General features: G+C 44.2%; 1 protein-coding gene across 3 annotated transcripts in view; it reads right to left on the bottom strand.

Annotated features, from left to right (window-relative positions):
• Window positions 1-6,872: 6,872 nt before the first annotated feature.
• Window positions 6,873-27,610, bottom strand: part of PARP14 (poly(ADP-ribose) polymerase family member 14) — a 37,098-nt gene continuing 16,360 nt past the window's right edge. For all 3 annotated transcript variants that reach the window (XM_075829003.1, XM_075829004.1, XM_075829005.1), the window contains 8 exons: window positions 27,305-27,454; window positions 26,575-26,637; window positions 25,390-25,566; window positions 22,473-22,682; window positions 13,489-14,094; window positions 11,968-12,101; window positions 8,353-8,527; window positions 6,873-7,273 (listed from right to left, as the gene is read on the bottom strand). In XM_075829003.1, coding sequence (XP_075685118.1) covers window positions 6,984-7,273; window positions 8,353-8,527; window positions 11,968-12,101; window positions 13,489-14,094; window positions 22,473-22,682; window positions 25,390-25,566; window positions 26,575-26,637; window positions 27,305-27,454 — 1,805 coding nt within the window. In that variant the 3' untranslated portion in view covers window positions 6,873-6,983. The remainder of the gene's footprint in view (window positions 7,274-8,352; window positions 8,528-11,967; window positions 12,102-13,488; window positions 14,095-22,472; window positions 22,683-25,389; window positions 25,567-26,574; window positions 26,638-27,304; window positions 27,455-27,610) is intronic.

The raw sequence follows: 27,610 nt of genomic DNA, 5'->3' as shown, positions 1-27,610 counted from the left end.
TTGTCCTGTGCAGGTGATATCAGAGGAGGGTCCTGTGTAACATGTAACTTGTCCTGTGCAGGTGATATCAGAGAAGGGTCCTGTGTAACATGTAACTTGTGCTGTGCAGGTGATATCAGAGAAGGGTCCTGTGTAACATGTAACTTGTCCTGTGCAGGTGATATCAGAGAAGGGTCCTGTGTAACATGTAACTTGTGCTGTGCAGGTGATATCAGAGAAGGGTCCTGTGTAACATGTAACTTGTCCTGTGCAGGTGATATCAGAGGAGGGTCCTCTGTAACATGTAACTTGTGCTGTGCAGGTGATATCAGAGAAGGGTCCTGTGTAACATGTAACTTGTGCTGTGCAGGTGATATCAGAGAAGGGTCCTGTGTAACATGTAACTTGTGCTGTGCAGGTGATATCAGAGAAGGGTCCTGTGTAACATGTAACTTGTCCTGTGCAGGTGATATCAGAGAAGGGTCCTGTGTAACATGTAACTTGTGCTGTGCAGGTGATATCAGAGGAGGGTCCTGTGTAACATGTAACTTGTGCTGTGCGGGTGATATCAGAGAAGGGTCCTGTGTAACATGTAACTTGTGCTGTGCAGGTGATATCAGAGAAGGGTCCTGTGTAACATGTAACTTGTGCTGTGCAGGTGATATCAGAGAAGGGTCCTGTGTAACATGTAACTTGTGCTGTGCAGGTGATATCAGAGAAGGGTCCTGTGTAACATGTAACTTGTGCTGTGCAGGTGATATCAGAGAAGGGTCCTGTGTAACATGTAACTTGTGCTGTGCAGGTGATATCAGAGAAGGGTCCTGTGTAACATGTAACTTGTCCTGTGCAGGTGATATCAGAGAAGGGTCCTGTGTAACATGTAACTTGTGCTGTGCAGGTGATATCAGAGAAGGGTCCTGTGTAACATGTAACTTGTGCTGTGCAGGTGATATCAGAGAAGGGTCCTGTGTAACATGTAACTTGTTCTGTGCAGGTGATATCAGAGGAGGGTCCTGTGTAACATGTAACTTGTGCTGTGCAGGTGATATCAGAGGAGGGTCCTGTGTAACATGTAACTTGTGCTGTGCAGGTGATATCAGAGGAGGGTCCTGTGTAACATGTAACTTGTCCTGTGCAGGTGATATCAGAGAAGGGTCCTGTGTAACATGTAACTTGTCCTGTGCAGGTGATATCAGAGAAGGGTCCTGTGTAACATGTAACTTGTGCTGTGCAGGTGATATCAGAGAAGGGTCCTGTGTAACATGTAACTTGTGCTGTGCAGGTGATATCAGAGAAGGGTCCTGTGTAACATGTAACTTGTGCTGTGCAGGTGATATCAGAGAAGGGTCCTGTGTAACATGTAACTTGTGCTGTGCAGGTGATATCAGAGAAGGGTCCTGTGTAACATGTAACTTGTCCTGTGCAGGTGATATCAGAGGAGGGTCCTGTGTAACATGTAACTTGTGCTGTGCAGGTGATATCAGAGAAGGGTCCTGTGTAACATGTAACTTGTGCTGTACAGGTGATATCAGAGGAGGGTCCTGTGTAACATGTAACTTGTCCTGTGAAGGTGATATCAGAGAAGGGTCCTGTGTAACATGTAACTTGTCCTGTGCAGGTGATATCAGAGAAGGGTCCTGTGTAACATGTAACTTGTGCTGTGCAGGTGATATCAGAGAAGGGTCCTGTGTAACATGTAACTTGTCCTGTGCAGGTGATATCAGAGAAGGGTCCTGTGTAACATGTAACTTGTGCTGTGCAGGTGATATCAGAGGAGGGTCCTGTGTAACATGTAACTTGTCCTGTGCAGGTGATATCAGAGGAGGGTCCTGTGTAAGATGTAACTTGTGCTGTGCAGGTGATATCAGAGAAGGGTCCTGTGTAACATGTAACTTGTGCTGTACAGGTGATATCAGAGGAGGGTCCTGTGTAACATGTAACTTGTCCTGTGCAGGTGATATCAGAGGAGGGTCCTGTGTAACATGTAACTTGTGCTGTGCAGGTGATATCAGAGAAGGGTCCTGTGTAACATGTAACTTGTCCTGTGCAGGTGATATCAGAGAAGGGTCCTGTGTAACATGTAACTTGTGGTGTGCAGGTGATATCAGAGAAGGGTCCTGTGTAACATGTAACTTGTGCTGTGCAGGTGATATCAGAGAAGGGTCCTGTGTAACATGTAACTTGTGCTGTGCAGGTGATATCAGAGAAGGGTCCTGTGTAACATGTAACTTGTCCTGTGCAGGTGATATCAGAGAAGGGTCCTGTGTAACATGTAACTTGTCCTGTGCAGGTGATATCAGAGAAGGGTCCTGTGTAACATGTAACTTGTCCTGTGCAGGTGATATCAGAGGAGGGTCCTGTGTAACATGTAACTTGTGCTGTGCAGGTGATATCAGAGAAGGGTCCTGTGTAACATGTAACTTGTTCTGTGCAGGTGATATCAGAGGAGGGTCCTGTGTAACATGTAACTTGTGCTGTGCAGGTGATATCAGAGAAGGGTCCTGTGTAACATGTAACTTGTGCTGTGCAGGTGATATCAGAGAAGGGTCCTGTGTAACATGTAACTTGTGCTGTGCAGGTGATATCAGAGAAGGGTCCTGTGTAACATGTAACTTGTGCTGTGCAGGTGATATCAGAGAAGGGTCCTGTGTAACATGTAACTTGTGCTGTGCAGGTGATATCAGAGGAGGGTCCTGTGTAACATGTAACTTGTGCTGTGCAGGTGATATCAGAGAAGGGTCCTGTGTAACATGTAACTTGTGCTGTGCAGGTGATATCAGAGAAGGGTCCTGTGTAACATGTAACTTGTGCTGTGCAGGTGATATCAGAGGAGGGTCCTGTGTAACATGTAACTTGTGCTGTGCGGGTGATATCAGAGGAGGGTCCTGTGTAACATGTAACTTGTCCTGTGCGGGTGATATCAGAGAAGGGTCCTGTGTAACATGTAACTTGTGCTGTGCGGGTGATATCAGAGAAGGGTCCTGTGTAACATGTAACTTGTGCTGTGCAGGTGATATCAGAGAAGGGTCCTGTGTAACATGTAACTTGTCCTGTGCAGGTGATATCAGAGAAGGGTCCTGTGTAACATGTAACTTGTCCTGTGCAGGTGATATCAGAGAAGGGTCCTGTGTAACATGTAACTTGTGCTGTGCAGGTGATATCAGAGAAGGGTCCTGTGTAACATGTAACTTGTCCTGTGCAGGTGATATCAGAGAAGGGTCCTGTGTAACATGTAACTTGTCCTGTGCAGGTGATATCAGAGAAGGGTCCTGTGTAACATGTAACTTGTGCTGTGCAGGTGATATCAGAGAAGGGTCTTGTGTAACATGTAACTTGTGCTGTGCAGGTGATATCAGAGGAGGGTCCTGTGTAACATGTAACTTGTGCTGTGCAGGTGATATCAGAGAAGGGTCCTGTGTAACATGTAACTTGTGCTGTGCAGGTGATATCAGAGAAGGGTCCTGTGTGACATGGAACTTGTGCTGTGCAGGTGATATCAGAGAAGGGTCCTGTGTAACATGTAACTTGTCCTGTGCAGGTGATATCAGAGGAGGGTCCTGTGTAACATGTAACTTGTGCTGTGCGGGTGATATCAGAGAAGGGTCCTGTGTAACATGTAACTTGTGCTGTGCAGGTGATATCAGAGAAGGGTCCTGTGTAACATGTAACTTGTCCTGTGCAGGTGATATCAGAGAAGGGTCCTGTGTAACATGTAACTTGTCCTGTGCAGGTGATATCAGAGAAGGGTCCTGTGTAACATGTAACTTGTGCTGTGCAGGTGATATCAGAGAAGGGTCCTGTGTAACATGTAACTTGTGCTGTGCAGGTGATATCAGAGAAGGGTCCTGTGTAACATGTAACTTGTGCTGTGCAGGTGATATCAGAGAAGGGTCCTGTGTAACATGTAACTTGTGCTGTGCAGGTGATATCAGAGGAGGGTCCTGTGTGACATGGAACTTGTGCTGTGCAGGTGATATCAGAGAAGGGTCCTGTGTAACATGTAACTTGTCCTGTGCAGGTGATATCAGAGAAGGGTCCTGTGTAACATGTAACTTGTGCTGTGCAGGTGATATCAGAGGAGGGTCCTGTGTAACATGTAACTTGTGCTGTGCAGGTGATATCAGAGAAGGGTCCTGTGTAACATGTAACTTGTGCTGTGCAGGTGATATCAGAGGAGGGTCCTGTGTAACATGTAACTTGTGCTGTGCAGGTGATATCAGAGAAGGGTCCTGTGTAACATGTAACTTGTGCTGTGCAGGTGATATCAGAGGAGGGTCCTGTGTAACATGTAACTTGTGCTGTGCAGGTGATATCAGAGAAGGGTCCTGTGTGACATGTAACTTGTCCTGGTAAGTGTTTTTTGATTGAAAGAGCTCTTGATTATCAGTAAATATGACCTCCTGATGCTGCAAATTCAACAAATGACTATTTTACTTCTCTTTACAACCTGTAAATGTTCTGATCTCTGTGGTGCATAATAATGTGAAGCAAAAAAAATCTGTTCTCATTAGGAGATTTGTTCAATAAAATTCTCATTATCCTCCAGCGGTTGATGCTGAAGATTATACTGACTGTCATTGCATCGACTATTTAGGAAAATCAGCCAAAAATAACATTTGCATAATAATTTGGAACGCGGTATACGTACTGAGCTTTGTTCTGGTGCTGTATATATGTATAGAGCTTGGTTGTGGTGCTGTATATATGTACTGAGCTTTGTTCTGGTGCTGTGTATATGACAGAGCTTGGTTGTGGTACTGTATATATGTACAGAGCTTGGTTGTGGTACTGTATATATGTACGGAGCTTGGTTGTGGTACTGTATATATGTACGGAGCTTTGTTGTGGTGCTGTATATATGTAATGAGCTTGGTTCTGGTGCTGTATATATGTATAGAGCTTGGTTGTGGTGCTGTATATATGTAATGAGCTTGGTTGTGGTGCTGTATATATGTAATGAGCTTGGTTCTGGTGCTGTATATATGTATAGAGCTTGGTTGTGGTGCTGTATATATGTACTGAGCTTTGTTCTGGTGCTGTGTATATGACAGAGCTTGGTTGTGGTACTGTATATATGTACTGAGCTTGGTTCTGGTGCTGTATATATGACAGAGCTTTGTTGTGGTACTGTATATATGTACTGAGCTTGGTTCTGAAGCTGTAATTATATAGGATATAATTATAATAACAAAATTGCAGGGCAGATGGTGATGTTTTCAGTTCATTTAATAGGAACCTGTCTGGTAGTTTTAACCCCTTGAACTGCCACCTTGTGGTAATACATGGCCTGACAATATTCCCCAGTATGTTTTTTTTTCAGATTCAGCAAAATCTATAAAATCAACTTTTAAAACGGCACACGCTATATGCTAATTACTCATTAAAGGGTCATGGGGCGGTGCCGCTATCCTGAAGAGTCACATAGTCCGGCCTCCAAACGCACCTTTCCATGTTTGATTGACATCCCCCTGGCTGTAATATAGCACTACCAGTCTCCTCCAACTTTCTCTGATGCGCCATTGCCTTGTACTACTTGGGCACGCACTGTGCAGCGAGGTGTACTCTCCCCAGCTTCATCGCTGCACCGTGCATGCCAGGCCATGGCGCATCCGCAAGAGTTGTAGGAGGCTGCTAGTGATGTAGAACAGACAGGGGGATGTCAATCAAAATCTGGGGGCGCCATTTAAATTTTCGCCTCAGGCAGCAGAAAAGCTAGAATCGGCCCCGGTAGCCATAATGTACCGCGTCAGAGAGGTGCCGCGTTATAAGGTCTGCAGTGTCCATCAATCTACACAAGCGATGTAGGGGAAGACGGGTGTGGGGAGGCTAAACCAAGGCCTGCAGCAGTGATAGATAGAAGGGCAGGAGTAAGGCCCCATGCACACGACCGTGTTCGGTCCGTGATATACGGTCCGCATGTCGGCTGCATGTCCCGGACCGAACACAGTGCAGGGAGTCGGGCTCCTAGCATCACACTTATCTATGACGATAGGGGTCACTGCCTGTCCGCGGAACTACTGTCCCGTACTGTAATCATGTTTTAGTGTGTGACAGTAGTTACGTGGATAGGCAGTGACACCTAGCGTCATAGATAAGTATGATGCTAGGAGCCCGGCTCCCTGTACTTTGTACGGTCCGGGACAAGCGGCCGACATGCGGACCGTATATCACGGACCGAACACGGTCGTGTGCATCAGGCCTAAGACAACCCAAAATCAGAGCGTTAGGATGAAGGGCCTGACTATCAATATGCTGGGGGAGTAGACCTAGGTGCTACGTGTCTCAGGTGGAGTAGTATAGGGTTGGATTGACACACTATTTCATACGTTTTTTGTGTCGTTTTTGCATTGTTTTTTGTTTGGGCCAGATGTTACATATCTATAGTAAAATATAAAATTCACTGCACACAACTGTGTTTTGGTTTGTGGATGTTTTGAGGCAATTTCGAGGTCATTGGCGTCTTTTTCCCCAAACGCAGCGTGCCCTGGGTATAGTTTTTTTCCGGCGTTTTTCCCCATAGGATTCTCTATAGGACTTCAAAAACGGCAGAAAAAAGCATGTACAATATGACACCAAATGAAAAACACCACTAAAAAGACTTTAGAAACGCAGGTTACATTTTTATATCGCTAGCGTTTGTTTAAGTGTTTTTTGATGCAGTTTAAATTGGCAGAAAGTTTTTGTGTGTGAAGGAGGCCTAAATGTCTGGGAGGGGTAGCCCTCCGCGTGTGCTGCCAGTCCCCAATACTGTCTGAGGGATGAACCTAGGATCTTTACCAGCAACACCTCAAATAAAGAACCTTGAGCCGTATCCAGCGACCGTAACGTGCAGTTTTGCCGCGGTTTTAACCACTTATTATTCAGCATTGGTGCAGCACAAAGTGTGACTCTGGTTTACAGTCCGGATTTAATTGAACGAAAAATAGGACATTTACAGTTTTCATTATAGAAAGAAAATAACCCCTGGCGGGCATTGCACCCGACAGTAAGAACAAAGCGGACAATCATTTACTGAAGGTGATGAGATACTCGGGATACGCCTGGATGTCGTGGAATATGACAAACATTGTCGGCGTGGCCGGGTTGTCAGTGACGCTGTCGTACAGCTCAGTGGAGTTATTGGGGTTCTTGGCTGGAGGAGCCACCATTCCCTGCCGTCCCGCACAGAAGACCCCAGTAAGGACCCGGGCCAGGTACATGTATTTAAGGCCATTTGCATCTGGTTTGGAGTACTGGTCATGTGCAGAATAATTGGAATCCACCGCAAAGTACGTCCCATTTCCATAACAAGCAGCTGTGTATTGAAAGATGACAAATAAGAGAATCATTTTTTAGTGCTATACACTGTCATATATCCCATGAATCCCTCCTTGGGTCCCTGACTGTCATATATCCCATGAATCCCTCCTTGGGCCCCTGACTGTCATATATCCCATGTATCCCTCCTTGGGCCCCTGACTGTCATATATCCCATGAATCCCTCCTTGGGTCCCTGACTGTCATATATCCCATGAATCCCTCCTTGGGCCCCTGACTGTCATATATCCCATGTATCCCACCTTGGGCCCCTGACTGTCATATATCCCATGAATCCCTCCTTGGGCCCCTGACTGTCATATATCCCATGAATCCCTCCTTGGGCCCCTGACTGTCATATATCCCATGAATCCCTCCTTGGGTCCCTGACTGTCATATATCCCATGAATCCCTCCTTGGGCCCCTGACTGTCATATATCCCATGTATCCCTTGTTGGGTCCCTAATTGTCATATATCCCATGTATCCCTTGTTGGGTCCCTAACTGTCAGGTATCCCTTGTTGGGCCCCGGACTGTTATATTCAATGAATCCCTCCTTGGGCCCCTGACTGTCATATATCCCATGTATCCCTCCTTGGGTCCCTGACTGTCATATATCCCATATATCCCTCATTAGGCCCCCGACTGATATGTATCCCTCGTTATGCCCTTGACTGTCATATATCCCTTGTATCCCTTGTTGGGCCCCTGACTGTTATATCCAATGAATCCCTCCTTGGGCCCCTGACTGTCATATATCCCATGTATCCCTCGTTAGGCCCCTGACTGTCATATATCCAATGAATCCCTCCTTGGGACCCTGACTGATATATATCCCATGAATCCCTCGTTGGGCCCCTGACTGTCATATATCCCATGTATCCCTCATTGGGCCCCTGACTGTCATATATCCCATGAATCCCTCGTTGGGCCCCTGACTGTCATATATCCCATGAATCCCTCGTTGGGCCCCTGACTGTCATATATCCCATGTATCCCTTATTGGGCCCCTGACTGTCATATATCCCATGTATCCCTGATTGGGCCCTTGACTGTCATATATCCCATGTATCTCACCATTCTTCCCCGCGTAGCTCCGGTTAAATCCATTCTGGTTGACAGTTTTCATCGTGCTGGGGTCCGTGCCATGGAAGAGCCGCTTCTCGTTGGTGGTTGTCACGTTCTTGGTGTCGATTGCCTGTTTCTTTATCTGGTAATTCATCCACAGATTCTTGTTCTGAATTCTCTCTATCTGCAGAGACAGGAATACGAGGTCAGCGCGGCTGCGACTCAGCATGTGATGTTACACTACACCCATCATCCGCAGTGTTACCTGTTGTGTCTAGAGGATCTGGTCTCTTTACAAGGATGCAGGAGCAATGGCCCCCCTGCCAGGACCAGTGCCATAATGATGGACCACATCACCTCACACAAGTGACAATACACGTCAGGGTTCACATCGTGTGAGGAAGCTTTCAGATTAGTGTAGGACATACATCACAGCCTGCAGCTGGAAAGCCACATACAGCCCTCCGCAGAAGATGCCGCTACAATGTGTCAGCCTGAAGTCTATTAGGCCCTGATCAGACGCAGTTTCTTTACGCGTTTTTTGCCGCAGAAACTGTGGCAAAAACCGCGACAAAAAGCTACCAAATTGCCTCCCATTAATTTCAATGGGAGGTGGAGGCATTTTTTTCCCGCGAGCGGAAAAAGAAACCACAAGCCCTATCTTGAGGCATTTTCCGTCTCAAAAACCCCATTGAAATCCATGGGAGATGGGAAAAAACGGCGCAAACGGCCTACGTATTTTTTACACGGTTTTTGACAAAAACGATTGCGTTTTTTTCCTTTGCCTGTTGTGCAAAATTACTTTAAAAAAACCGGAGCTGATTTTTACAGGCAGAGTTTTCTGCCTACAAAAAACTCAGTGTGAACAGGGCCTTAGATAGATTTACATCTGCACACTTTCAGCAGTACAACATCTTTTATGAACACATCAGGACACCGCTTGTTCCCAGTCAAACAGGTAAGGAACGCTCGGTCATCGGCTGATTGCATTGTTTATGCAGCCGAAAATATTATCGTTGTCAGCAGCACATCTCCCAGCGTAAACAAAGCTCCTTGTGAACCTATCATGTACTGATCCTGAGTTATATCCTGTATTATACTCCAGAGCTGCACTCACTATTCTGCTGGTGGAGTCACTGTGTACATACATTACATTACTTATCCTGTACTGATCCTGAGTTATATCCTGTATTATACTCCAGAGCTGCACTCACTATTCTGCTGGTGGAGTCACTGTGTACATACATTACATTACTTATCCTGTACTGATCCTGAGTTACATCCTATATTATACCCCAGAGCTGCACTCACTATTCTGCTGGTGTAGTCACTGTGTACATACATTACATTACTTATCCTGTACTGATCCTGAGTTACATCCTGTATTATACTCCAGAGCTGCACTCACTATTCTGCTGGTGGAGTCACTGTGTACATACATTACATTACTTATCCTCTACTGATCCGGAGTTATATCCTGTATTATACTCCAGAGCTGCACTCACTATTCTGCTGGTGGAGTCACTGTGTACATACATTACATTACTTATCCTGTACTGATCCTGAGTTACATCCTGTATTATACTCCAGAGCTGCACTCACTATTCTGCTGGTGGAGTCACTGTGTACATACATTACATTACTTATCCTGTACTGATCCTGAGTTACATCCTGTATTATACTCCAGAGCTGCACTCACTATTCTGCTGGGGGAGTCACTGTGTACATACATTACATTACTTATCCTGTACTGATCCTGAGTTACATCCTGTATTATACTCCAGAGCTGCACTCGCTATTCTGCTGGTGGAGTCACTGTGTACATACATTACTTATCCTGTACTGATCCTGAGTTATATCCTGTATTATACTCCAGAGCTGCACTCACTATTCTGCTGGTGGAGTCACTGTGTACATACATTACATTACTTATCCTGTACTGATCCTGAGTTATATCCTGTATTATACTCCAGAGCTGCACTCACTATTCTGCTGGTGGAGTCACTGTGTACATACATTACATTACTTATCCTGTACTGATCCTGAGTTACATCCTATATTATACCCCAGAGCTGCACTCACTATTCTGCTGGTGTAGTCACTGTGTACATACATTACATTACTTATCCTGTACTGATCCTGAGTTACATCCTGTATTATACTCCAGAGCTGCACTCACTATTCTGCTGGGGGAGTCACTGTGTACATACATTACATTACTTATCCTGTACTGATCCTGAGTTACATCCTGTATTATACTCCAGAGCTGCACTCGCTATTCTGCTGGTGGAGTCACTGTGTACATACATTACTTATCCTGTACTGATCCTGAGTTATATCCTGTATTATACTCCAGAGCTGCACTCACTATTCTGCTGGTGGAGTCACTGTGTACATACATTACATTACTTATCCTGTACTGATCCTGAGTTATATCCTGTATTATACTCCAGAGCTGCACTCACTATTCTGCTGGTGGAGTCACTGTGTACATACATTACATTACTTATCCTGTACTGATCCTGAGTTACATCCTATATTATACCCCAGAGCTGCACTCACTATTCTGCTGGTGTAGTCACTGTGTACATACATTACATTACTTATCCTGTACTGATCCTGAGTTATATCCTGTATTATACTCCAGAGCTGCACTCACTATTCTGCTGGTGGAGTCACTGTGCACATACATTACATTACTTATCCTGTACTGATCCTGAGTTACATCCTGTATTATACTCCAGAGCTGCACTCACTATTCTGCTGGTGGAGTCACTGTGTACATACATTACATTACTTATCCTGTACTGATCCTGAGTTATATTCTGTATTATACTCCAGAGCTGCACTCACTATTCTGCTGGTGGAGTCACTGTGTACATACATTACATTACTTATCCTGTACTGATCCTGAGTTATATCCTGTATTATACTCCAGAGCTGCACTCACTATTCTGCTGGTGGAGTCACAGTGTACATACATTACATTACTTATCCTGTACTGATCCTGAGTTACATGCTGTATTATACTCCAGAGCTGCACTCACTATTCTGCTGGTGGAGTCACTGTGTACATACATTACTTATCCTGTACTGATCCTGAGTTATATCCTGTGTTATACTCCAGAGCTGCACTCACTATTTTGCTGGTGAAGTAACTATTTTGCAGCTTCAGAGCTGAAATCTCCCAGCATATCCTGCTTGTTCAGTGTCTATACATTGTTGGGAAGGTGATTTGCCTTCCTGGAAGTGTTGCCTTTATAACCAGGCACCAGTACAATAATTTCCACTGAAGTGGAGATATATTTTAAGGTAGCACTACATAGTTACATCTGTCCGGGCAGTGACACAGGACTATAGTGTATTATTGACCACAGATTGCTGTGACAGGATCTAAAATGTCAACATGTCCCTCTTCATTATATAGATCTGGTCTTGCTCAGAACTTTGATGAACACAAATCTCATTGAACTCAGAACTAAATGTTCTGCCAGTTTGTGCTATACACCATGTCATCATGTAGCTACAACCCCTTTATATAGTGCAGTCCGACCATGTGACCCATTAGCCAATAAAAGTTTGTGCACCCCCGATGTAGGAGAAGGTTAATGTAAGGACAATTACATTGACTATTCTCATCTGACAGGTCTTTTTGAATTGCACTTCAACATCATTGTATTCTTGACTTCCAGACGTTAATGGAACCACAGTCACATCGCTGTTCATCGGTGTCCAATCTGTAGGCAGCTCGAACTGTCCTGGAAGAGAAACTCTTATTAGTCGCTCATGTTCTTGTATTGATTTTTACTTCACTGTTGTTCACAAGGCGAGCTTTCTGTGTGGATGGGGCCATTAGTGTCTATACTCTGCCATACCAGGTCTATGCTATAACCTCTGCATCAATCCTGCCACCCCTTGAGCCTCCAGTATCCTATAGTGTCCAATCAAGGTGGGATTTTATCCATGGCATCTACATAAACGGATCTTCAGCAGCCCCAGCTCCTGGGTGGACTATATTGGTAGAGGCTAAAGCTGATGAGAAAAGTGCCGGAGCAAATATTGAGGAGGGTCTGATAACAAGGGTAGAGGTAGGAAGGGTTAAAGTATAAATGACAGGTGGGTAGGTAAAGGGCTTATCGCAGGGTGGCTACCAAAAACTGGTTTATCTGGGGAGGGGGGCTGGCCCTTTCTCTTCTGGACAGTCCAGTGTCCTGCCCTCTTTATTGGTCGATGTTTTTTTGGGAAATTTATTAATGTCACAGCAATAGAGCGGAAAAAGGTGTTTGTAAAGTGAAATAAAAGGCTTCAGTCAGGAAATTGTAGTAAGTAAAGAAATATCTCGGATAGGCCCAGAGGTCTCTATAGAATGTAATAGATGATGTTTGCTTATGTCTTGTGACAGCAGATGCTTATTTTTCTGGCGGATTCATACAGAATCTGACATAAAAAGATTGGATGCCTCTGCATGAAATCCAAGTCCTACAGACAAGCAACCAGTGTCAGACGGCTGCTGCCAAGGCAACTAAAATTATGGGACGCATCAAAAAAGCATAGATGTACGTAGAAAAAATCTATTAAAGAAAAGTCAGACCACACAAGTAATATTGTGTAAAATTGGGGCACCTGAGTATAAGGGTATGTGCACACACACTAATTACGTCCGTAATTGACGGACGTATTTCGGCCGCAAGTCCCGGACCGAACTCAGTGCAGGGAGCCGGGCTCCTAGTATCATACTTATGTACGATGCTAGGAGTCCCTGCCTCTCCGTGGAACTACTGTCCCGTACTGAAAACATGATTACAGTACGGGACAGTTGTCCTGCAGAGAGGCAGGGACTCCTAGCATCGTACATAACTATGATGCTAGGAGCCCGGCTCCCTGCACGGTGTTCGGTCCGGGACTTGCGGCCGAAATACGTCCGTCAATTACGGACGTAATTAGTGTGTGTGCACATACCCTTAGAACGACATAGTGAACTAGGGCAGGTGCAGAGGAGGGCGACAAGGTAATTAAGAGAATGGGTGGATCTAATTCCTATGTACAACTATATGAATGGACAGTACATACACTAGAATGGCAGCCCTTGTACAAGGCTTAATACGAGTGCATGATGCTTAATTAGAAACACAGGGCAGTGATTACCATGTTTAGAAACTCGTTCAATGTCCATCTCTTTTCCTGTAGGATCCCGCATAGAGTTCAGCTCCATCACTACTGTGTAGGTTACTCCGGCCACCTCAATCTTTAGACTTTGCACATTTGTGCTTTTGGCTTTTTCCAGCTCCAAGTTTGTCATTCGATCAAATAGGACAATTTTGGTGCCGTCGTGATATCTCCATTCCACCAGGTTACTGCAGAGTTCTGCCTCCCGCTCTTTGGTCTTCTTCTCTCGCATCTTCTTGATCATATGCTGGATTTTGTTGGTCATTTCTAGAACGTCTCTGGTGAGACCTCTTATTTTAACTGTGGAACCAGGAGATTCAAAAGAAACAAACACTTCGAGTCTCCTTTGATCCTGGGCCAAGGTGGCATGGTCCTGTTCATCAAACTCCAGGATCCAGTCATCGGTGATGAGGTTCTCGTGCTGTTCCTTCAGTATAAGATCTTGGAGCCAGGTGGATGTGTCCGTCACGGCTTTCTTGGTCTCCGCGCACAGGTGGAAAATAGCCGGCTCAATGTTCTCTCTTAACTCAAACACTTTTGGCTCCTTCTCCTCATCAGATTTTGATGTGAAATAACTGACCACAACTGTGTGATAGTAAAGATAAAGTTATGATATCAACATAAGGAAAGCTTTGGTATTTGTAAAGGTCCAGGCCAGTTTTATTAATGAAAAGTTCTGCAACTTTCTAATAGACTTTGTGTTTTTAAATTGCTTATCATTTTCAAGATCTCTGCTTGCTGCCAATTAATGGGAACAACTTCTCCTGACCTGGTTCTTCACTTGTACCTGAAAGTTTGTTACACTGTATCACTACAGGTACCAGCTATCAGCCTTGAGTCCAGGACAGAGATTTGTGCTGTTGTGTGTAGCTCACAGAGGATTGTCTACATTAATACATTGTAAAAACTCTCAGCTTTGCGATCAGGACTAAGAGAGTACAATTTTATAGTAAAACTCACGGCACATTTTTAGGGTGACTTGACATACCAGGGACGTTAATGTTTTCACTCTGGTCTATTACGTGCAGGTTTCCCAGGGCCTGTGTACACTATAGGTCCCTAACACTACAGGCTATAATAAAACGACTGCATGTTAAAGGGCTGTGGAGGAGAAGTTGCTAAAATGACACCCCCTTCTCTGACATCACTTAGCTCTCTGCTGCTTTTTAGTTAATTTCCCTTACTCTCTGGTCCAAATACAGGAGGAGCCAGCAAAAAGTGAGCAGCGTGTTAATATTACCATATGATGTGCAGCAGGGGGCGGACAGAGCAGGAAGTATGTGAGGTGCAGCTTCAGCCTATAGCTGCAGAGCAGAAAGTATGTGAGGTGCAGCTTCAGCCTATAGCTGCAGAGCAGAAAGTATGTGAGGTGCAGCTTCAGCTTATAGCTGCAGAGCAGGAAATATGTGAGGTGCAGCTTCAGCCTATAGCTGCAGAGCAGAAAGTATGTGAGGTGCAGCTTCAGCTTATAGCTGCAGAGCAGGAAATATGTGAGGTGCAGCTTCAGCTTATAGCTGCAGAGCAGAAAGTATGTGAGGTTCAGCTTATAGCTGCAGAGCAGGAAATATGTGTGGTGCAGCTTCAGCCTATAGCTGCAGAGCAGGAAATATGTGAGGTGCAGCTTCAGCTTGTAGCTGCAGAGCAGGAAGTATCTGAGGTGCAGCTTCAGCCTATAGCTGCAGAGCAGGAACTATGTGAGGTGCAGCTTCAGCCTATAGCTGCAGAGCAGGAAATATGTGAGGTGCAGCTTCAGCTTGTAGCTGCAGAGCAGGAAGTATCTGAGGTGCAGCTTCAGCCTATAGCTGCAGAGCAGGAACTATGTGAGGTGCAGCTTCCGCCTATGGCTGCAGAGCAGGAAGTATGTGAGGTGCAGCTTCAGCCTATAGCTGCAGAGCAAGAACTATGTGAGGTGCAGCTTCCGCCTATAGCTGCAGAGCAGGAAGTATGTGAGGTTCAGCCTATAGCTGCAGAGCAGGAAATATGTGAGGTGCAGCTTCAGCTTATAGCTGCAGAGCAGAAAGTATGTGAGGTTCAGCCTATAGCTGCAGAGCAGGAAATATGTGAGGTGCAGCTTCAGCTTGTAGCTGCAGAGCAGGAAGTATCTGAGGTGCAGCTTCAGCCTATAGCTGCAGAGCAGGAACTATGTGAGGTGCAGCTTCAGCCTATAGCTGCAGAGCAGGAAATATGTGAGGTGCAGCTTCAGCTTGTAGCTGCAGAGCAGGAAGTATCTGAGGTGCAGCTTCAGCCTATAGCTGCAGAGCAGGAACTATGTGAGGTGCAGCTTCCGCCTATGGCTGCAGAGCAGGAAGTATGTGAGGTGCAGCTTCAGCCTATAGCTGCAGAGCAAGAACTATGTGAGGTGCAGCTTCCGCCTATAGCTGCAGAGCAGGAAGTATGTGAGGTTCAGCCTATAGCTGCAGAGCAGGAAATATGTGAGGTGCAGCTTCAGCTTATAGCTGCAGAGCAGAAAGTATGTGAGGTTCAGCCTATAGCTGCAGAGCAGGAAATATGTGAGGTGCAGCTTCAGCTTGTAGCTGCAGAGCAGGAAGTATCTGAGGTGCAGCTTCAGCCTATAGCTGCAGAGCAGGAACTATGTGAGGTGCAGCTTCCGCCTATGGCTGCAGAGCAGGAAGTATGTGAGGTGCAGCTTCCGCCTATAGCTGCAGAGCAGGAAGTATGTGAGGTGCAGCTTCAGCCTATAGCTGCAGAGCAGGAAGTATGTGAGGTGCAGCTTCCGCCTATAGCTGCAGAGCAGGAAATATGTGAGGTGCAGCTTCAGCTTATAGCTGCAGAGCAGGAAGTATGTGAGGTGCAGCTTCAGACCTATAGCTGCAGAGCAGGAAGAATGTGTGGTGCAGCTTCACCTTATAGCTGATGAGCAGGAAGTGATGTCGGGGGTGTAATTTTGGGAACTTTTAATGTACAGCCCTGTACCATGCAGCCATTTTGTTTTTTTTATTATATATTCCCGTGTGGACATGCAGCTAATTGTTCTCTTTTACCAGTTTAGTATTTTTCTGCCATTTTTAAGTAACTTTCCCATTGCAATAAATGAGTCGTTTAAAGCTGCAGTGAGGGCTCTGACCAATCAGATTCAGTGTAGATCAGCAGAATATATGAGGTCACCAATCAGCTGCTAAATCCTGCATTCTAAGAGGGCTGGACAAGAGCGGAGCCCCTAATGAATATTCATTAGCCACAATTTTTATGATTATAATACTATAGAAAATATACATAAGGGAATATCCAGATAGGAATCCCTGACTGATGTAGCCAAAATGCTACACGGAGCCGTCCCAAAAGAGAGAAGCTCTGAAGAGATATCTGGGACATATCCAGCAGTCGCCAGACTAGAAAATAGAAGATTTATTCATTTAACTATATAAAATGAGGTGAGAAACCATTCCCCAGCATATTGCCTTAAAGTGGGTTCAGTTAAAATACCACCTGGCCAGGTGTTACCTATAAGGTGCCAAATAACATTTACTGCAGTTTATCAAATAATCACATATGGTAGAAATACATATATACACGCATCAAGATATACAAAATATACTGGTATGGAAACCCGGCAAACGGGAAACAACTATAATGATACAGAAGCCCAGAAAAGTGAATTGCAACATTTTATCCAAATGAAATCACTCAGTGTCCCAAATAGGGACCGAATTATAGAGGGACTATAAATTATACACAATAAATCACTGAATATAGCGAAAATTGGCCGCACCTGACCCTAGACAAAAGGATTGGTTTGCTGGTGTGAGTACCCCTAGCATGGTTCCTAGAAAGGCACCAACCTTAAAAGATCTCTTCGTAAAGTCTGAGTTTAAAAGAAGAACCAATTAAATAAACTCTGGTTGAATAGTCGTCCCAAAGGCCTGAACCAATGTGGTCCATGTTCATGCTGCAAGTAGGTTTCAAAAACAGATACATTTACTGATGCCAAACATGAGAGTATAAGGTGTGTGTATATAGGTATATAGTATACCTTCATTAACTGCCGTTCTGGAATATACATTGGCAAAACATAACGTGAACTACATATCCGCATTGGTGAACACATCTCTGATATAAGGGGAGGGGAGACCCCCCGGCACTTCAAGACTCATCATCAGCACTCACCAAAAGGTCTGAACTTCATGGGAATCTACCAGAGGACAGAAGAGGAGACAGAAACAAATGACTTCTGCAAAGGAAACTGTGGATTTATACCTTGTACTTCATCCCCGAATGGTGTAAATGATGAAATGAAGTGTAATCTGTCTCTGATTATATCTGCCTCTCCCTGCCGACTATCAAGTGGACAATCTATTTACTATCACGTGGACAATCTATTTACTATCACGTGGATCTAGACTTTACCGTTGATTTTATCAGGGTTACAGTTTATTTCCATCTCCAGACCGGGTTGGGCTTCTCTGTCGATCTCTGTATTATTTTTGTTCCTGACTTCACCCCTTTTCATGTCCTCTTCATCCATACAAGGTGAGATACAATATTTTTCTCGTGGGTGCTCCCTACCAGCCTGGACAGATGCCCTCCCTGATGTCCCTTATTTGAAGGCTATATTGGCTTCTTTTCATCGTGGAATACGGCTTGTGTCTGTCACGGATGATGGGCTCCCGGTCTGTGGCCCCTTGGGTCTCTGACTGGCTCCCCGCCATCTCTGACAGATTTTCTCTAGTCTGTTTTTCGATCCAAGACATATTACTTTTATAAATGTGAAACTGCGGACATATATTTTGAGTTCTCTCCTCTTGAATGCTTTGTATGAGGAAATTGAATTGGTTAGTCCTTTCTACCCTAATATATTTTTTGGGGTCCCTGTGGGGTGGACCTCTTTTGGGTCGGCTGTGTTACGAGCGCCCCAGATGATTGCCTCCCCCCTCAGACCCATCAGGATTCTTCACCTTATCACATGACGGTATATGGGAGACAGGGAGTTGTATATTGTTTGGTACCTGTTTTCTGCCTTGATAGGGTTACATGGGACCCAGTCCCTGATCTGTAGACTCTCCCTCAGCCATTTTTTGTCATTTTTCTGTCACGGATGGTGGGGACCTGGTCTGTGGCTTTTTTATGCCCCCGGCTGACTCCCTGACAGACCTTTCTTAGTCCCCTTCTTGTGTAAAGGATGTCTATATATAAATCTCCATAAGCAATACTTGTTCATTTTCTCTTATGAAAGGGGATATCATTATCTGTCTAGGCTTGGGGTTATCTATGGACTTTTCATTGAATATGTCCAAATACTCCCCTCCCCCCCTTCTTTTTTTCTCCCCCTTTTCCCCTCCCCTATTTTTCCGTAGGGCGCGGGACACCTCCCTGAATATGTTCTTAGAATTTCCTGCAAGATTTTCTATATGAATGTTGGTTTATTCTTTAATTGTATTGATAGATATTTATCTTTATAATATGATGAGAGCTCCTACTAAGATATCTGTCTGTTCTTCTCTCAAATAAATACACAAGATGCATTAGCAATATAAATGGAGGTTTTGGTGACTCCATGGATTAATAACCAAAATGAAAACAACGATTTCCAAATAGGTAATACACCTTTAAATGTCTATAATACAACCGGATGCTGGGAACGTGATCCAGCGGCTCTGAGGGAGTCCCAATGGGGATGAAACGCGTCAGCCTACTGCGCAGTCCTGAGTGACGTCATCACACCGCGCTCTCTCAGCGTGTTTGAATGCTACAGCGCGCTGAGGGCCACACCGTCTGCCACCTTGGTCTTTAGAAACCCGGCTGAGTACAATTGGTGCAGTCTGGTGCGTTACAATCTATCTTTTAGTGATTAATGTCCAAAAGGCATTGCAGTTTCTCTGGTGAAGCATTTGACGATCTGGATGGACAAATATCGCTACTTACCTGCTTGCTGCTGAATATGGGAGCCGGACTGACTTCTGTCCGGATAAGAATGGAAAACAACGACAGATGAGTGTTATCGAGTCCTTTATCTGATCGCCTATTATGATTATCATTTGCTGGCAGAACTGATTTTGCACCGTTAAAATGAAGGATGTAACCTGGATCCATTTATCCAACAGGATTACCTTTGAAACCCCATGAAATAGAAATGCCAAACAAGCTAATCGCTATGTTCAGTGATTTATTGTGTATCATTTATAGTCCCTCTATAATTCGGTCCCTATTTGGGACACTGAGTGATTTCATTTGGATAAAACGTTGCAATTCACTTTTCTGGGCTTCTGTATCATTATAGTTGTTTCCCGTTTGCCGGGTTTCCATACCAGTATATTTTGTATATCTTGATGCGTATATATATGTATTTCTGCCATATGTGATTATTTGATATACAGTGAAGGAAATAAGTATTTGATCCCTTGCTGATTTTGTAAGTTTGCCCACTGTCAAAGACATGAACAGTCTAGAATTTTTAGGCTAGGTTAATTTTACCAGTGAGAGATAGATTATATAAAAAAACAGAAAATCACATTGTCAAAATTATATATATTTATTTGCATTGTGCACAGAGAAATAAGTATTTGATCCCTTTGGCAAACAAGACTTAAAGGAACAGTGTCATCACAAATTATTTTTTTATATGTTAAAGATGTTAGTGCTTTATTAAAAACGTTTATATTCATTTGTGTGTTTGTGTTTTACTTTTTCTTATTTTTACACTTTTTCTTCCCTATGGGGGCTGCCATTTTTTGTTCCATTTCTGTGTGTGTCGATTAACGACACATACAGACATGGAATACGGCAGCCACAGTCCCATAGGGACTGCGAACGGCTCCCGTCCCATTGACTGCAGTGTACGGCGTCTGTGTGGGAACTGCGCATGCGCCGCTCCCACACAGTCCTATTCGAAATTGGCGCCGTCCGGCGCCATTTTCCTGTGGACCGGAAGTCGCGGCCGGACAGTAATATTACTACTTCCGGTCGCGGCTTCCGGATTTGTGCACTTGCACCAGCGGCAGCAAACGGAGCGGACGGGCCGGAGGGAGCCGCGGCGGCAGGAGCAGGTAAGAGATTTCAATGTATGTTCGTGTTTGTGTGTGTTTACTACTGTATGTAAACCTACTACACTGTGGGTTAGCTCAAAAAATGGCGACACACAGTGTAGGAGGTTACATCGTTCAAACCCCTCGTTTATCCCGGCACTAGCCAGGATAAAGGAGGGGGGGATGCTGAGAGCTCACTAGAGCGAGGGCTTTTAACCCAATGTTGCAATGCTGCAATTTTGGGAACAGCTCCATCTAGTGACCAAAAATGGGTAGTATTATAAATTAGAAATAATTTATAATATTTCCTGGACTCGTGCAAAAAAATAAAAAAAATTTGAACAATGTTTAATCACCCACACACTAAATATTTAATTTTTTTTAAAAAAACATGTTTTTCTGGCAACACATTCCCTTTAATACTTGGTGGCAAAACCCTTGTTGGCAAGCACAGCAGTCAGACGTTTTTTGTAGTTGATGATGAGGTTTGCACACATGTTAGATGGAATTTTGGCCCACTCCTCTTTGCAGATCATCTGTAAATCATTAAGATTTCGAGGCTGTCACTTGGCAACTCGGATCTTCAGCTCCCTCCATAAGTTTTCGATGGGATTAAGGTCTGGAGACTGGCTAGGCCACTCCATGACCTTAATATGCTTCTTTCTGAGCCACTCCTTTGTTGCCTTGGCTGTATGTTTCGGGTCATTGTCGTGCTGGAAGACCCAGCCACGAGCCATTTTTAATGTCCTGGTGGAGGGAAGGAGGTTGTCACTCAGGATTTGACGGTACATGGCTCCATCCATTCTCCCATGGATGCGGTGAAGTAGTCCTGTGCCCTTAGCAGAGAAACACCCCCAAAACATAATGTTTCCACCTCCATGCTTGACAGTGGGGACGGTGTTCTTTGGGTCATAGGCAGCATTTCTCTTCCTCCAAACACGGCGAGTTGAGTTAATGCCAAAGAGCTCAATTTTAGTCTCATCTGACCACAGCACCTTCTCCCAATCACTCTCAGAATCATCCAGATGTTCATTGGCAAACTTCAGACGGGCCTGTACATGTGCCCTCTTGAGCAGGGGGACCTTGCGGGCACTGCAGGATTGTAATGTGTTACCAATGGTTTTCTTGGTGACTGTGGTCCCAGCTGCCTTGAGATCATTAACAAGTTCCCCCCGTGTAGTTTTCGGCTGAGCTCTCACCTTCCTCAGGATCAAGGATACCCCACGAGGTGAGATTTTGCATGGAGCCCCAGATGGATGTGGATTGACAGTCATTTTGTATGTCTTCCATTTTCTTACTATTGCACCAACAGTTGTCTCCTTCTCACCCAGCGTCTTACTTATGGTTTTGTAGCCCATTCCAGCCTTGTGCAGGTCTATGATCTTGTCCCTGACATCCTTAGAAAGCTCTTTGGTCTTGCCCATGTTGTAGAGGTTAGAGTCAGACTGATCATTGAGTCTGTGGACAGGAGTCTTTTATACAGGTGACCATGTAAGAGCTGTCTATAATGCAGGCACCAAGGTGATTTGGAGCAGTAACTGGTCTGGAGGAGGCTGAACTCTTAATGGTTGGTCGGGGGTCACATACTTATTTCTCTGTGCACAATGCAAATAAATATATATCATTTTGACAATGTGATTTTCTGTTTTTTTTTTATATAATCTATCTCTCACTGGTAAAATTAACCTAGCCTAAAAATTCTAGACTGTTCATGACTTTGACAGTGGGCAAACTTACAAAATCAGCAAGGGATCAAATACTTATTTCCTCCACTGTATGTAAACTGCAGTAAATGTTATTTGCCACCTTATAGGTAACACCTGGCCAGGTGGTATTTTAATTTTTCAATAAAAATAAATAAACAATATATATTTTCCCATTTATTGACAAGAAGCAGAACTTTTCATTATAGAATGATGAAGGTTTCCTCACATTAATCTGGACACCGGCCCTTTAACCGTCTATAAAATGTGGAGTACTTACAGTTTGTTAATCTAGATAAGTGGGACCTCTGCTTGGGCAGGTCGGTTCCTTCCTTCTTCTTCATACTGGTGTAGAAGTCGGGGAGCATTTGCTCCTGGAAGATGATCACTTTCACCGTTTGAGGACTCTGGGCGGGTCTGGAGTTGGCAAATTCTGTTACAGCTTCTAATATGATATCCGCCACCACAGCCGAGGACACATTGCCCAAACCTGAGCCACAAAAAGCAATTACTTATATATTGCGGCATCTACCCGCGCTATCCATGAGTTGGGGAATATCTAGCAAATGGCGCATGTGGCATAATATATGTAGCGTTAACCAAAAAGCAATAAAAAAGGAGTAATAAACTGCCCAAATAAAGATGAAAAAATATAACGTTTATTTCTACCAGTTAAGAATGATTAACCCTTTACTAACCAGAATATTTTAGGCCTTAACGACCAAGTTATTTTTTAAGTTTTTCCATCGTCGCATTCAAAGAGCTAAAACTTTTTTATTTTTGCGTCGACATTGCTGTATAAGTTGTTGTTTTTTGCGGGACAAATTGTATTTTTTGGGGTACATATCATTTATTGATTAACTTTTATTAACTTTTTTGGGGGGAATAGAAAAAACAGCAATTTAGATTGCATCCTAAATCTACGCGGTTTACCGTGCGGTATAAATAACACTATAACTTTATTCAGCGGGTCCTTACGATTGAGGCGATACCAAATTTCTATATTTTTTTTATGTTTCACTTCTTTTACACACTAAATGCACTTTTTTTTTTTCTAAATTATTAGTTTTTGTGTCTCCATATTTTAAGAGCCATAACTTTTTGTTTTTCCCCCGCTGCGGCTGTACGAGGCTTTTCTTGGCAGGACGGCTTGTCGTGTTTATTGGCGCCATTATGGACTCTTGCAACTTTTTTTGATCACTTTTTATCACATTTTTTTTAAAGGCAGGATGAACAGAGAAATGCAATTCTGTCATTATTTTTTTATTTTGTATTTTACAGCGTTCACCGTGCGGGTTAAATAACGTAAAAGCTTTATAGTTGGGGTCGTTACAGACGCGGCGATACCAAATATGTGTAACTTTTTTTGTTTTTTTTATGATAAAGCATTTTTATAACAGGAAAAAGTGGGTTTTTAATTTTTTTTTACTTGGGATTTTTATTTATAATTAACTTCTTTTTTAGTCCCGCCAGGGCATTTTATTAGGCCATCATTTGATCGCTTTTATAATACACTGCAATACTTCTATATTGCAGTGTATTATGCCTGTCAGTGTAACAGGTATTCACTACAGGCAGATCTGGGGGCCTTCGTTAGGCCCCCGGCTGCCATAGAAACCATAGGCACCCTGCTTTGTGGGTTTGCCGGTGGAGTAAGAGAGGGAGCCCCCTCTCTCTCTAAAACCACTCATATGCAGCGGTTGCTATTGACCGCTCCATTAAGGGGTTAAACAGGCGGGATCAATGATGATTTTGATCCCACCCGCTTGAACAAATCTGCTCCCAGCCCTTAGTTACCACCGGTAGCCGAGAGCAGAGGGCCGGTCAGCTTCTTCTGATGCAGCGCCGTAAAAATGCTACTGCATCAGAATAAAGCCCGTTAGTGGCTGCCGTAAAAACACATATGGACGGTCACTAACGGGTTAACAAGCAATATGAGGTAAATAGAGAATCACTCCAAACAAACGACAGCTGCAAACGACAATCTACTCTCAGCACATGGATCACTCTTCCAATAGGTGGGATCCTGCGCATGTGCTGGGAGGAGACGGTGATTTGCCAGGTGTAGGTCACGTGGGTTATGGGACAATATATAAAAGAAGTGTCAACAGTTTAGAACAATACCCCCTGAGGAAGCGGTGACGTGAAATGTGCGTTGGGGCACGGTGTGGTGCAGTTGGAAAGACTCAGGATAATGGGTAATGTACCTTCCTGATTTCTTTGGGTCCCCATCGTACCTAGTGGTACCACGTGGGACTTAGTGGAAGGCAGTGAGGTTATTTTGTTGGGGCCCCGGTTATTTCATGTTCCATTTGGATATACAGCAACCCATGGCGTGAGTCCGGCCCTTCTCCGTTGTGCAGCTGTCCTTTGTTTGGAGTGATCCCTTATTGATCTCATGTTGTCTGTTAATCCATTTTAACTGGTCGAAATAAACGTTTGATTTTTTTATCTTTATTTGGGTCGTTTTACTCCTTTTATTATTGCTTTTTGGTTAATGTGTTACATGGAGTTTGTACCGATGTGAATATTAGTGTTGATTGTGTCCAGCCCCGCTGTTCTGCTGGCGTGTGAGCTTAATCTTTGCGGATAATATCATTTTCTGGATAGATTACACATTTCTCTCTCCACTGCCTCGTGGTTGACGGACATTTCCATGAATATTTTTCTGTAAGTCATGGAGCACGTCTTTAGTAAATGTGGGGTATATTACAGCTCTTCTTAATCAGTCTCCAACCACATAATAAACGTGGAGCACACCATGCACTCCACTGTGCAGTTCTGGTTAAATCTCCCCAACTAAACAATCTCTTCCTCAGTTCATCTCACGATCAGCACACAGTAGGACCCCATGCACGCGTCCGTAGTATTCATCCGTAATTAAGGATTAGGTCATTACGGATGAAATTGTGGACTTATTCATTTCTATTGGCCACGGACACCTATCCCTATACTTACGGATGTGTGTCCGGGACGCAGAAATGATCCGCAAAATATAGAACATGTCTTATTCCTGTCCACATTCGCGGCATGGACTCACCCATAAAAGTCTTTGGGTGTTTCCACAATTGGGGACGGCTACGGATGTGGATCTGTAGCCGTTGGATCGGTATTTGCGGATAGTAAAAACCCTTACGGTCATGTGCATGAGGCCTAAAGAGACAGCACCAAAAACACAGATATGATGGAAGTCAGACCTGTCCCTATGGCTGGGAACGCGACCGAGGAGGCTCCGAGGTTCCCACACTCGCTGAGAGACTCCGATATAAAGTCTTTGATTCCTTTTGCTGAATTTCTGCCGACAACGTGAAGAATCTGTTTGCAGAGAAGATTTCCGCTCTGAGTTGTAATGTAACTGCTCTTGTTTTGGGATCCTGCGGATACAATCATTTCCGAGCTATAAATGTATTACAATGTAGCAGAATGAATCATTATCTATGGAGAGATTACATGACATATCCAGGAAATATCACTCCAAGCTGATCCTCCTGCTCTCCCGGCCGCACGCTCTGGAGATATTTACTGTAACGTGTCCGTCCTGTGTCTGCAGATGACGATGAAATGTGGAGATTCACGGACAACCGCCATGAGGCCGCGGCTCCCACATTCTCTGTACGACTTGTCAGACGATGGATCGGCTTTAAATCCTAATCTTTGTATAATGAAAAGGTCTTTTGTTTTCTATTTTGGTGCATTTAGATGAGATGTTTATGGCCGCGCGGTAAAAAAAACACAAAAAAAAAATCGCAGTTTGCGATGCGATTTTTGCCTGTGCATTTTTTAAAGCTGAAGCTTGTATATTAAATGTGCATCACCAGTAAAAAAAACGCACAGGTGAAAACCGCATCGCAAACCGCAGCAATTCAAAATAAAACCACCTGCGTTTTTGCCACAATTTTTTAGGTGTTTTTTTTACCGCACCACCAAAAAGTCTCATCTTAATGCACCTTTAGACACATCTCTGCTTGCTGCTATTGACTGAAGACATGGAAACCTGTCCTGATCTTGTCCAGCAGATGCAGGTGCAGGGTTCATTACAGTGTATCAGAGCTCTGTTTAGTTACGAACAATGCAACTGCGTAACTTTGACATGTACAGGAGAGATTTTTTTAACCAATAAATCTTCCCATTGATTGACAGCAGGCAGAGATCTTGAAAATGGTGAGGAGGTGAAATACAAAGTCTATTAGAGAGTTGCAGAACTTTCCATTACACGATAAATAAGCTTTATTAATGTGTCAGATTCACACTGTGCAGTTTTTGATGAGTCTTTTTTAGAGGTGTCAGTTTTTTTGTTTTACTAAAACTGCACTGTATGAACCAGGCCATAAACCGGGAACCCCCTAAGTCAGTGGTCACCAGAGCCAGAAATGGTGTCTTACCGAGCAGAGCGCATTCGTCCTGAACACTCGGCCCCGCTGCCTCCAGGATAGATTTAGAGACACCTGCAAATAAAAGAGGATTTATATGAACACAGCGTAATGCAGAAGCCGATGTGACACCTGCCCTCCCCCGCTCAGCGTCAGATCGCCGCTCACACAATGATACTAGAAGGGGGGGGTTTATACTGCAGTAAAATGATGGGGAGTGCTGGGTACAAGGTTTTATTCTAATCTCCATGATCACAATGAGCGCAGGTATCAATAGAGGGGGGCAGATGGATTTGGTGGAGCCATTTTGTCCTGATACGTGTTACAGATTGGAAAAACCATTCATCAAAGGGACATGCAAATAATTGCTTCAAATTTATTACGGTCTTTGTCAGGGTTGTCCGGCAGCCATGAGGTGATGAAAGTCTCTCCAGAACAACAAATGTATGTGAGGACGCAAGGACGGGTGAAGTGGGGCAATGCTGTGGATTATGGATCAGCCAAGACTCAGGTCTAAAGGCGAATCGTGACTCACAGATAAATATTTATAGTAAAGGCTCGGAGACTTGGTTCCCCTCTTATGGTTATTGCCCGTTTGGTACTCGTTTCCCCGGTTCATGCATTGTGGGTAACATGCCCGTTAGTCCAGTATAGGGTGAATTTCAGGTGACATTGCTTGTTTTTGGTTTTTGCAGAGGTTGCCCCAATTCCCACCCTGTGGTTAAGCCGTTTGGGTAAATACCTGATCTGAGGTTAAAGGTTTGATCAGTAGAGTTGACAATGACGTCGGTGTCTTCCTTGGTTATGTCTCCAGTCTTCACCTGATAAGTGATGGATCCGACCCTCATTTCATGAACTCCCAGATTCAGAGTTTTCACTGCCCCAAAGAAAGCTGCAGGGAACGAGGTACATTGCATAAGCTGAATGAGGAGATGGAAGACTTAGACATGAACTGCGAAAGACAAATGTATGGAAGGAAAAACCAAGGCAGGATTTATCATTGGGACATGAACAGCAGCCATCACTGTGGAGCCTTCCATCTTCACCT

The sequence above is a fragment of the Rhinoderma darwinii genome, chromosome 6 (assembly GCF_050947455.1).
Source record: "Rhinoderma darwinii isolate aRhiDar2 chromosome 6, aRhiDar2.hap1, whole genome shotgun sequence".
NCBI lineage: Eukaryota > Metazoa > Chordata > Amphibia > Anura > Rhinodermatidae > Rhinoderma > Rhinoderma darwinii.
The sequence above is the reverse complement of the archived record's forward strand: the minus strand, read 5'-3'. Positions and strand labels throughout refer to the sequence as shown.